Genomic DNA, 13,274 nt, shown 5'->3' on the forward strand with positions numbered 1-13,274 from the left:
AGAATTGATTAGTCAGAAGTTTGACAAGAAGACCACTGAACTTTTTAGGCATGTCTTGACTTCCACATATTTTCTTTTTAATGGAGAATACTACAAACAAACGGAGGGAGTCGCCATGGGTAGCCCACTCTCACCGCTGGTAGCAAATTTGTACATGGAGAACTTCAAGGAGGAAGCCCTGTCGTCATCCGAATGGAAACCTACTTGCCTTTTCCGTTATGTGGACGACACGTTAGTCATCTGGCCACATGGTATGGATCAACTCCTTGACTTCCTTACACATCTGAACTCCATACACCCAAACATCAAATTCACTATGGAGACTGAAACGGAGGGTAAATTACCTTTCCTTGACATCTTGGTCAAGAGAAGGGCTGACGGCACCCTAGGTCATGGGGTGTATTGGAAGACAACGCACACTGATCTGTATTTGCACGCGGACAGCTGCCACCACCCTTCACAGAGGAATGGGGTACTTAAAACTCTAGTACATAGGGTGCGCACTCTCTCTGACACAGAGAGTCTACCGCAGGAATTGGAACATCTGAGAACTGTATTTCGAAAAAATGGGTACTCAGAGTGGTAGATTCAACGTGCTTTCCGCCCAACCACTACAGCACAACCTGTGGAGATGGATGAAATCACGAGGGAGGAGGTAGGCACTGCATTTATTCCATATACAGGCGCACTCTCGGGGATAATCGCCTGCATTTTGAAGAAACACCGGGTCGGAACTGTGTTTTGTCCTCCGAATAAAACTCTTGCACTGGTGGGGAGTGCCAAAGATGACGGTTTGAGGAAGGCCGGTGTGTACCAGATTCCGTGTCAATGTGGCAAGTCGTATATTGGTCATTCGATGTGTACCGTCGAGGATCGATGCCGTGAATACCAGAGGCACACTAGACTGATGTATCCGAGCAAGTCGGCGGTCGCTGAACATTGTTTGTCAGAAAATCATGCTATGGAGTATGAATGCACGAAGATTCTGGTACAGACGTCGAGATACTGGGACAGCGCTGTTAGAGAGGCCATCGAAATTCGCACCAATGACAATGACGACCTCATAAACCGTGACTGTGGCTATAATCTTAGCAAGGCTTGGGAACCAGCGATTGGGTTAATCAAGAGCAAACGTATAGTTGTGACAACCACGGCGGACAGAGCCATCAATCCGACGTCATCTCAGACGCCGTCGCAATCTGTTCCACGCGCGACCGTGGCACGGACAGCGGAGGGAGCGCGCCGCGGGCGGAGGGTATTTAAATCGGCTGCCGCCGTGACCCCGGATCCCTCTGAGCAGCCATTGCGTACGGATCTCCGTGCCGGCACGTTCACAGGAGCTCAGTCCGTCAGATCACCTGATGACGGCAACATGTATGATTCGCCAAAATATTGTGCCCGTTGGACACTGTAGACCAACAGTACACCCGTGGATATTTTGATGTAGCAAAAATATGTTCAGAACACCTGTGGATTTTACTGCTCATATAAATAATCAGCAGTTAAGATGAAAAAAATACTATGTACTGCAACAAGAAATTTACATCAAGCTAACTGTGATGATAATTACTATCCAATTTATATATGAAGTCTAATGATCCACCTTTATTCTCCAGTGAATTAAGACATTGGAGAAACTCAGTCTAAACTGCAACTGTGTTTAAACAAGGTCTGAGGAGTCATTCTTAATTTTTTATAAAATTCTGTTTTAATTTATTACAAAATTCTGTATCTATATGATGGTAAACATTAGAACCTCCTACATTAGAACCTCAAACTCTCTAATGGCTACAATCACACTTCTATTTATATTAAGCACACTCAACATCAACAGTACCTACAACTGTCAGCATTTCCATAACAAAAAAATCACTCCCATACAGCTTCACCACCACTAAACAGTGTTTAAAAAACTAGTATTCCGTTGCCCAGTATGTGGAAGGGCTCATGAGGGCCTTCACAGGCACATATTACCCCCCCCCCCCCTCCCGAAATGTATTCCGCTAACTGGTTTCCCGTGTCATATTCTCACATAGCCCTAATCCTCCCACCATCCCCAAGGTCAGCTACACAGGAGCATCTCCTTCATCACCTAGGATCACTAAGGACTGGAACAACTGAACCTCATCCTTCACCAGGAGTTTCATTACTTATCATTATGTCTGGAAATTAGGGACAACATATCCAAGATTCCACTCACCACTTCTAAAGTAGTAATCCATCACCCACCCAACCAACACAACATTCTGGTCCATCAATATGAGACTCCCACTCCTAATCCCATGTGGAGGAATGCCAAGGTGCAAGACCTGTCCAATCCACCAACCCAGGATTTCCTACTCAGTCTTGTCACAGGTTTATCCTACCCCATCAGAGGCAGGGCCACCTGTGAAAGAATGCATATTATACACCTACTCTGCTGCACTCAATGCACAGCCTTTTATGACATTATGACAACTAACTAGTTGTCCACCAGAATGACCACTGCCACACTGTGGCCAAGAACAACATTGATCATCCACTGGCACAACATACAGCTCAGCACCACACATTTAAGTTCAATGGCTGCATCACAACCTGCACCACCTAAATCACTCCCTTCACACCAGCTTTTTTGAACTATGCAGACCAGAGTTATGATTGCAACACACTGCTCGCTGCCATAACATTTGTGGCCTCAACCCCTATTAACCCACTGTCAACACACCCTCTTCCCAACAGTTTCTCCTCCCCATGTCGTCATAGCCTCCCAATCCATGCCTTCACATCACCTCCTTCGTGCTCTGCATCCCACCAGCTCTGGTACCCCTATATCACTTTCGCAGCCTGTGTAACTATGTACCCTGCCTCCCACATTCCTAGCCAGCAAACCTGTTGCCTCTCTTCGAGCCAAGAGCTACTGACATCACCCTCTTCTGGCCTCCTGCCTCTCTCTGCCTCTACCCGCCCCAACTGTCACACCCCTCACCCTACCCTAGTCAACTTGCTGAAAAGCAATCTTGGCATTGTGTGTCCAGCTGGCATAATGTTCAGGGAAAAAATATTAAAACTTTCAGGTTTACCAATTACATTATAATTTTATCAGAGATGGCTAAGGACTTGCAAGATCAGCAGAAGTGATTGAATAATCTATAGAAAAAAAGAAGATCTTATACAAACACCAACAAAAGAAAAACAAAAGTTAAATCAGATTATGCTGAGAGAAATAGAATCAAGACACTGAATATAGTAGAGGAGTTTTGTAATTTGGACAGTAAAATAACTGACAACTGCATATACAGGGTGGGGCAGTTACAGCTGCTTTGGGAAATATCTGGGAAACTACACATCGGGTTACAAAAAGGGTTATATCAACAGATGTTTATCATGAAGGGGGACATCCAATGACATTACACTTGACGATTTTGTAATCTTCAATAAGAACCCCCAGTTTTTATTGTGGATTCCAGTTCTCCAGAAAAAAACTGTAAGTATTCAACCCATACGAAGAATCCAACCACAACCTGCGATCAACAAAAATGGTGCAGGGATGTTTTAGCTGTAACGGCTGCATATCCTCACAGTATTTCGCAGCAAATCGCATGAGGTGCAGGAGCTTCATGACAAAGTGTTCTGCACACACTTCCCATTCATTATTTCAATGTTGATCTCCCTCCCACCCACTGCGATGGTGTGTGTGTGTGTGTGTGTGTGTGTGTGTGTGTGTGTGTGTGTGTGTGTGTGTGTGTGTGTGTGTCGGGGGGGGGGGGGGGGGGGGTCGGTCAAGTTTAGTGTCAGTGGATGTTCTCTTCCAAAACAAACAACTTTTTTACAACCTTTTTTTCACCCATGTTGTAGTGTCCAAGATATTTTCACAAACATTTTTAGCCACACCACCTAGTATAAAGTATAGACTGGCATCAACAAGAAACAAATTTCTGAAAAAAACGTTACACCTAAATTTTAACTTGTCTTTTCTGAAAGTATGTGTCTGCAGCACAGCATTACATAAAGGTAAAATGTGTACAATAAACAGTGCCACCAGATGCATAGAGAATAGAAGCTCCTGGAGATTGGATGGTGGGTAGAGCAATGAAGATGGAAGTGACTGTGTGCTTCTTGCCAGGGGAGGGGGAGGGGGGGGGGAAGTAAAAATCACAAGAATAATTTTTTTTCAGTATTGTTAGAGGGACTACCAACATTTTTAGCATTCTTGCCAAAAATGAGTATGTCTTCTACTCTTCTGATATTTAATGCTAACCACTTAGAACATAACATATTAGCTAGATTATAAATTAATTATTAAAATAAGAAGAAAATTCATGCACATATATAATGAATCATACTGATGAATCTTCTTGCACATACCCCTTGTGGCGTATGTCAGGTAAAGCTCGGTCCAGAGCAATCTTATCACTGAGGAGAGCATTGAAACCATTTTCTCTGTACAGAGATTCTTTAAGTGCGGATTCTTCAGGATTAAGGTTTGCTGGTTTCCCGTGTTCACCAATTCCCTTGCGTAAGTCATCTCTCTCAATCTGCTTGTAATCATGCCAATCAATTTTTTCAGATGCACCAGCAGCTGCTTTATTATTCTATGAAACACAAATAAAAATCATGAACATATTCTGTCGACAACAAAGTGCCTGTGAATTCTTCTAAACTATAACGGCAATAAAACAAAAGTAGCACATGCATGTTTCTACGAGGGAGAGATGTACAAAGTATACATTAAAAAAATTATAGCCCGCAACTGATAGGCAAAGACCAGATTACTTTTTAAATCTCTGCAACTCCTGTAAAACTGTATTAATTGGCAGTTCTGAATAGATCACAAAAATAAATGAATAGTTAGTGCACAAGGAAACTTTCACTTTAATTTTCTGCTATCCTATACACGCAAGAGGAAAAAAAAGAGAGGGGGTGGCTGCAGTTACTAAAATCCTTCCCCACCCTACTCGTCATCTCAATTACTCTTCCAACAAGGACAGAGAAAAAGTATTTCAGAATTTTCATTGGTTACATAAAGGAAAGAAAAGGTTGTTAGTTATAACAATTATAAAAACATCTATGAATGAATACTACCTTCTTGGAATACATATGGCTATTTACCTTAAATTTAAACTAATGAAATTCATGTTTTTCATAGGATCATACGCACAGCTGGAAAGTTGGACTCAGTAAGTGTAAAATCTTATAGAAACACTAAATGAAGAGGTTCATTGCCTGCATTACTCCAATCACTAAATGTTTGTCTCATGCATTATAAATTTAATAAATCAATTCTTCATATAAGATTTGCACTTTCTTCTTAATTTAATTGCATTTATATATACTTACATACATTGTTTGTGTACAAATCAAAAATCTAGAAACAGTGTACCTCGTCATCTCAAATGGATATTCCTGTGTATGGGATCACATTTAAACATGGTATCTATTTTGCCATCAGTAATGGTTAATTTGCGTAGTAATTATAACAAAAATAATTTTATAAGTATGTATTAGGCCTACTAAAAGATCAATATATTAAACACCCATTTATTTTTCTATGCAATTCTGACAAAACTGATTTGTCGTTGTGACTGTTACCTAGCTTTCTTTGATTTAGTTCCCAGACTGTAACATCTTCGAACCTTTTCATACTAATTGAGGCCACAGAAGCATGATCTTTTCCAAAATTACTTCCCAACAAAAAGTGATTCTGGTAGCTGGGGTTGGAGGTTTTTTAAATCTTGTCTTCTGAGTTCTTGTGGTGATATTTTCATAGAAATCTTGTGGTGAAATTTCCACAGAAACTTTCATGCCCTAACACATACGTCTTTATTTCCAACTGAGAAGTCAAATAGCAATTTTCATAGACTTAGCTGTAAGAATATGTTAAAATAAAAAAATACTTTCATAAAAATGTTCATCCCCTATTTACCTCCTTAGAGGCTGAATTTCCAAAACCACTGAAACCACAATTATCTCTAACCGAGAAGGCAAATGCCAATTTTTATAGATGTAGCTTTACAAATGCTTTAGTAGTTCTTCAATAATGATTTATTTTCAAAAAAAGTTACACTCACTATTTCACACCCTCAGGGGTTGAATTTCCAATAATTCTGAATGAGAAACCAAATACCAGTTTCAAAGTTCTAGTTTCTTAGTAATGACATATTTTCAAAAAACCTTTCATCCCCTATTTCATCCCCTTAGGTTAGAAATCTGAAAATGATGCCTATAGTATCAGATCAACCCCCTATCCAAATTTCACCTTTCTATCCTTAATGGTTTGGACTGGATGATGATGAATCAGTGAATTAGTTAGGACATTTTCTTTTATACATGCGCTTGCAATGGATGGTGTGTAAAGTTCAAAAGTAGTGAAAATGAGTTAAAACCACAAATGCTTCCCAGGCACTTCACTTTTTGTCTGGGAACACTGTGTCAAATCCTACTGGCATCTGTTGCTGAGCAATGGGTTAGTGTATACTGTAGTGGGTTATGTTTGTGAATGTTCACCTGGTTCAGTGAACAGCTTCGGTTCAGTGAATAGATTATCAAGTCTGACTATCCTGATATGACAGATTATTATATGAGCTCAGTGGGGTTGGGAGTGTGTATTATGGGTCAAGTCTACTGACCTATGCTATGTGACATGCCATCATCAGTCAAGTCTTGAGTTTTGGGAATAACAAATGTTACCAATTGCAATACTTATCATAACTTGAGATCTCAAACACAGCTGACCAGTGATGAATGCTGTAACTTGGACATACAACACAATCAAGACTGTTAGCACAAAATTATTAGACTGTGGCATGTACGCCAATCACCATAACATACACTGAACACAATAAGATAAAGCAAATATATGCAAGCACCAACAACATGATAACTGAGCACAAGCATAGCATGTCAGAGTTTAAATAGGGACTTGCCCATGGACAGGCTCTATCGGAAGTTCACAGTATTACTCTTTCATAGCACTCTCTCGTGGATCACAACACACAGCTAATGTGCACGGCTTTCAAGCATAAGCACATTACTTCAATGAACATCGAGAGGAGGAGCTCGTTCACACTCATGCTCAAAATGCAGAACCAGGTAAGTCTTCTTCATTTTCTTTCTTACCGTGGTACTATTGTATTTTCAATACATAAGTATCTACTTACAGACATATGTTGGTATACCTATCACAGAAGAGGTTCACTAAAAATGAAGACCATCAATGAGGGGCCACCGTGCACCAAATTTCAAGTGCCAAGACCAATGATTATCTGTTTTCAAAACAAACAATATGAATAACAGTCTTGCAATAATGTTTTCCACAAGTTAACAAGCAATTCCTGTTTCCTCATAAATAAAGGATTTTGTGTCTTTTTCCAGGTCCTGGCACATCCCAACCATGTACCAACCACAGACCAAATGCTGATACAACCCCTCAATTCTAATGGTGACTGCCCAATAATTTTGAAGAAAAGGAGATGACTATGTCATCCTATTACCAGAGAATCTGATGACTAGGTGAGATGATTTGCCATCAAAATGTCTCACAAAAAAGGAGCTATCAGGAATAGAGTGCTGAAGGGGGAAACATGGCAGAAAAGGGATTCTTGTAACATGCTTTGAAATTTGGGGTTGAAGGGAGGTAAAACAAAATGTACCCCAAGAAGAATCAAACTTTATGCTCATGCAGGAATAAGTGTTCAGAAAAACTAACAGGTGAAAGACGTGAAATATTATTTAAGGAGTACTTGGGAATGGGGGATTTCAATTGGAGATCACTGTACATTTCAAGCCGCATAGAACTGAGAGACCCAGAAAAAACAAGATTCTGGAGAGGAGAACAGTGCTGCAAGGCAGTTAGTCTCATTATTATGTACTGTTTGATTATGAAAGAATACGGTTGCGAAATCATGTTCCATGGGTGTAATTGGTGTAAACAAGATATTTGTGGAATCAGTTATTCAAACAATGAGCAATTCCGTCTGGATTGATTCAAACAGATATGCAAGATATTGAGTGGCTTAAGAGTGAAAACAACAAAACTTTTAGAGCTGGTGTCAGAGAATTTCTCTGGAAACTTCCAACCTATGAGAGTCACTATTCAAGAAGAGACTTTAGTAAAATGTTCATGGCCCCACACCATATGATACATCCCTTGACAAAGGGTAAGCTAAAACAAATCAGGGCTAACAGCAATGCATCCTACAGAGTTTTTTGTGAGGAGTTCTGAAAGACGAAACTCGGTATAAAATAACCAAGAGTGGACACATGCGACCTCTAACAAAATGAAAATGCAACTGAAGCTTGCTCCAGAAAGTCAAAAACCTGAATTAATGAAAGTTATGAAAGAACATCACGAGGCAGCTGATGACAAAATTACAAGGAACAGTAACGAAACAGAGACCATTAAATTTCATTTGCAGCAATGTTGCCCACTCCTCCACTCAAAAATTTAATATTATTTTACAAACATATGTTGTGGACATACAATCTAACAATATAGAAATAAGGGAAGGGATTGACATACCGTTATTTATGGCATGAAGCTGAAGCTGCAAGAGGAGCTAATGAAGTGGGTGGGATCCTGCTTGTACAAATTCATTCGAAACATCAAAGTAGAAGTTAAAACATTAATAACATGTTCAGACAGCCATCCAGGCCAAAATAAATACAGATGACTGCAGTGATGTGCATGTTTGTCCTTCAGAAGTCCCCTACCTTGTAAATAATCAATCATAAATATCTTATTCCTGGACTCACCCACATGGAGTGTGACTCAGTTTGATAGAGCAGAAGAGGAAAACTTTCAAAGGACTTGTAGAGCACCCTCACTAGTGGACACAACTGATTAGACAAACTGGGGGGAAAAAAGGTTTAACTGCCATCAAAACACAGAGAAATGTTTTTTTTTCTTTTTTTTTAAAAAAAAAAGACACTGTCCTCTTAAAAACCCAGTTACAAAATGCACCAAAGACAACAGTAACCCATACCAATGGAGGCAAGTCAGGTGGCTTCAATTCAAAAAAGACCATCCAGGGTTTATTCTTTACAAATCATCACTGGAAGAGGAAGAACCATTTAAAAATGTGAGCCTCAGGAGTCAGAGAAAACAGCAAATATTGAAACCTGTTCTGAAGTATTCCAAACCATGCAACATTTTGCCTGAGAAAAAGGAAGATTATTTTTGCCAACATTAAGCAGTGCTGGCAACATTTACCCTGGTACAGATGATGCAGATGAAAAACCATGAATTTTTTGTACATAACTATTATCTTTGTTCACTGTGCTTTTCCAGTATTTTGATAGAATAACTGCTTATGTTCCTGAATAACGATGCTTCATCTACTAATTTATTAATCATTCATAAGGGCCTGCAGAACCACATTTTCCCAAGTTTACACTAGAGCTCAAATCCAGAATGAACAATTTCATGAGTGTACACTGGGTCAAGCCCACAATTTTTAATGCACACTAACTTTAGTGTTGAGCATCAGTGACTAAACTTCATTTTAAACAGAAAACCAATTTATACTGATGAGATAGTGTGGGAATACAATAAGCACCAAAACAGAAAACCAATTTATACTGATGAGATAGTGTGGGAATACAATAAGCACCAAAATAATTTTTTGGCACCATTACAGGATTTTGCATTACTTGCCTAACTTTGAATTGTGATTTTCCAGAATTCTATTTTTTGGACTTGACACACTAACCACTGCAAGCACATATATATAGAGATGATCTGATAGACAGGGTGTGCAAATCTGCGGCTGTTTGTCAATGATGCAGTGGTTTACAGGAAGAGGTTGTCATTGAGTGACTGCAGGAGGATACAAGATGGCTTAGACAAAATTTCTAATTCGTGTGACAAATGGCAACTTGCTCTCTAAATGCAGAAAAATTTAAGTTAATGGAGATGATTAGGGAAAAAATCCCCTTATGTTGAATACAGCATTGCCACTGTGCTGCTGGACACAATCATGTCCATTAAATGTCTAGGCATAATTCTGAAAAGCAATTTGAAAGACAAGAGCAATAGTATGCAAAACAAATGGTCAACTCTGCAGAACGCTAAACTGCCACACATACATTTCATGTAAAGACCACAAAGATAAAAGAAATTAGGGCTCATTCAGCGGCATATAGACTCTCATTTTCCCTTCATTCTATTTGCAAAGTGGTACAAGAATGGAAACAAATAGTTGTGGTACAAGGTACTCTCTGCCATTCACCATACACTGGCTTGTGGAGAATGATTATAAATGTAGTTGTACATTTTTACACGATTGCTGACAGATGATCATGAAAAAAAATCAGTAACACTTCCAATCTTTCGTAGGAGATTGAAAGTAGGCACTGTAGTTGCTGCAATAGCAGCTCCCCACCCTAAAGTATTTTAGGCTCGTCCATAACTTAAAAGTACGAGGAAACTTCAATTATTTGTTTTCTAATTGCTAATTTCTTGTAGTTATAGTAACTGCATGTTTGGCATTTCTTTGCTTGATAGAGTTGGGAGGTATTTTATTATGATTTCACATTATCGCATTGTCTGTTTAAGTTGCACAACTGCCTCAGCTACTTGAGGTTTCTATACCCAGATGTCACCCACTTCCATAGCTGAGAAGTCAGCATTTTTTACCTTTATGTAGAGGAATCAGGTTCAATTCCCAGTACTAACAGGGATTTTTACTTGGTGAGAGCATTAGATTGGGGGCCATTCACCCTCATCATGCCAAATGAGAAGTACTGGCTCCAAAGTCTGGGATGGTGACAATGGCTGGGACTGCAATGTGCTGATCCCAAACCTCTCCATACTGCACTCAAATGATGCCATACGGCAGAGGATGATCCTGCAAATAACTATGCACCATCTTCAGCTCTTTGCAGAGATGACACGTATGCAGCGGAAACATGTTAATTACTATTTTTGGAGGACACCAGTAAAGTCGACATGTTTAATATGTAATAGAAGTGATGAGAAACTAAACTTCCCTGTTGGAAGTAAGCTGACACATATTAAATTTTGAAAGGTAGGACAAGTCACGAGATGGTTATATTAACCAGTACAGTGTGTTCGACATTAAATTTAACTGACAGAAGTGTGAAAATGGGAAAATGGAATACAAACATCTAAAATAAATGATATTATCAAGAAGAGCAAACTTGCTAAATTGGAATAGCTGTGCGATAAATGCAAGGTTGTAGAAGTGAGCATGGCTATGCAGCATATAAGAAAATTAAAGAGGCCTTTGTAGAAAAGGGAAGTATGTGTATGAATATTAAGAACTCAGATGGCATGTTCCATACTAAGGAAAGAAGGAAAGGAGGAAACATGGAAGGAATCCATTGAGCTACATAAGGGAAACAATATTGAAGACAACATTATACAGAATGAGAAGATGAAGTAACAGAGGCAATGAGTTGGGGACACAGACAATGAAAAAGAATGCTAGAACTGGGGACTTGTTAGGGCTGTTAAGTGCAGCATCAAGGGGATGTTCACAAGGGGCGGGGGGTGGGGGAGTGCAGAGATGAGAGGGGGGAAAAGGAGAAAGGATTATGTAGCTGCATTGGTGTGATAGTAGGCATGTCTAATACCGGACAAGGAAAGGAATAGGCAGGTGGAAGGCAGGGACTAGCAAAGGTTGAGGCCAGGGGGATTATGGGAACAAAGAATACATTGCAGGGAGAGTTCCCACCTGCACAATTCAGGAAAGCTGGTGTTTGAGGGAAGAATCCAGGTGGCCCAAGCTATGAAGTAGTCATTAAAGTGAAGCACACAAGGTTAATCTGCTTACAGTGGCCCATAGAGAGAATCTCTGCCCTTGTTGACAAACACCTTCAGCTTACCAGTCACCTACCCTCCTACATAAAAGACACCAATTATTTTCCCCACCGACTCTCCATAGTTCCTGCCCCTTTACCACCCAGCACCCTGCTCATTACTGTTGATGCCACCACCCTCTACACTAACATACACTGATCAGTCAGGATATTATAACACCTACCTAATAGCTGGTATGTCCACCTTTAGCATTGATAACAGCAGCGATACATCATGACATGGGGGCAATGAGGCCTTGGTAGGTTGCTGGAGGGAGTTGGCACCACATCTGCACACACAACTCACCTAGTTCAAATAAATTCTAGAGAAGGGAGAAATGAGCTCCGACGCCATGTTCAGTTACATAGATGAGTTTGTTTGTGTTCAGACCTGTCAAGTTGGAGGCCCAGCATATCAACTGGAACTGGCCACTTTGTTCCTCAAACCATTCCATCACACTCCTGGCCTTTTGACATGATGCATTATCTTTCTGAAAAATGCCGCAGCCGTCAGGGAACATGATCATCATGAAGGGGTGTACATGATCTGCAACCAGTGTACACCATGGCTGTCATGGTGCCTTGCATTAGCTCCACTGGACCCATAGACGTCCATGTGAATGTGCCACAGAGTGTAATGGAGCAGCTGTCAGTCTTTCTTCATCCCGCAATACAGGTGTCATGGAGCTGTACCCCTGGAAGACGACGGATTCATGGCCTCCCATAAGCATAATGAAAAATATATCAGGATGCATCAGACCACGCGACGCTCTGCCACTGCGCAAACATCCAGTGCCGATGGCCACGTGCCCATTTCAGTCATAGTGTTAACATCAGTATATGCATGGGGCGTCAGATGCGGAGGACCATCATTAGGAGTGTTCGGTTCACTGTATGTTCAGATACACTTGTACACTGTCCAGCATTAAAGTCTGATGTTAGTTCTGACACAGTTCACTACCTATGCTGTTTACCAGTCTGCCCTGCTTACGATGAACCACTCCATCACACTCCTGACCTTCTGCCTGTGGCGCATTATCTTGAAAAATGCCACTGCCATCGGAAACATGATCATCATGAAGTGATGTACTTGGTCTACAATCAGCAATTGTGGAGCCTAGCATGAGCATCACTGGACCCATAGATGCCCATGTGAATGTTCCCCAGAGCATAATGGAGCAGCTGCCAGCTTGTCTCCATCCCACAGTACAGGTGTCAATGGAGTTGTTCCCCTGGAAGACAAAGGAGTAGTATCATCCCAGCAGCATGATGAAGAAGGTTATCAGGATTCATCAAACTATGCAACGCTCTGCCACTGCACCAACATCGGATGCTGATGGTTAAGTGCCCATTTCAGTAGTAGTTGCTGAGACAGTGTTATTAACATTGGCATGTGCATGGGTCATTGGCTGCGAAGGCTCACCACAGCACTCTTCGAATATCCGACAAGTCATGCAGTTTCCAAAATGCTCATG

At 40.6% G+C, this 13,274-nt stretch overlaps 1 protein-coding gene across 4 annotated transcripts in view; it reads right to left on the bottom strand.

The window, feature by feature from the left end:
- Positions 1-13,274, bottom strand: part of LOC126199312 (N-acetylgalactosaminyltransferase 6-like) — a 217,422-nt gene that overhangs the window by 129,801 nt on the left and 74,347 nt on the right. For all 4 annotated transcript variants that reach the window (XM_049936146.1, XM_049936147.1, XM_049936148.1 and 1 more), the window contains exon 3: positions 4,348-4,574. In XM_049936146.1, coding sequence (XP_049792103.1) covers positions 4,348-4,574 — 227 coding nt within the window. The remainder of the gene's footprint in view (positions 1-4,347; positions 4,575-13,274) is intronic.

The sequence above is a fragment of the Schistocerca nitens genome, chromosome 8, assembly GCF_023898315.1.
Source record: "Schistocerca nitens isolate TAMUIC-IGC-003100 chromosome 8, iqSchNite1.1, whole genome shotgun sequence".
Taxonomy (NCBI): domain Eukaryota; kingdom Metazoa; phylum Arthropoda; class Insecta; order Orthoptera; family Acrididae; genus Schistocerca; species Schistocerca nitens.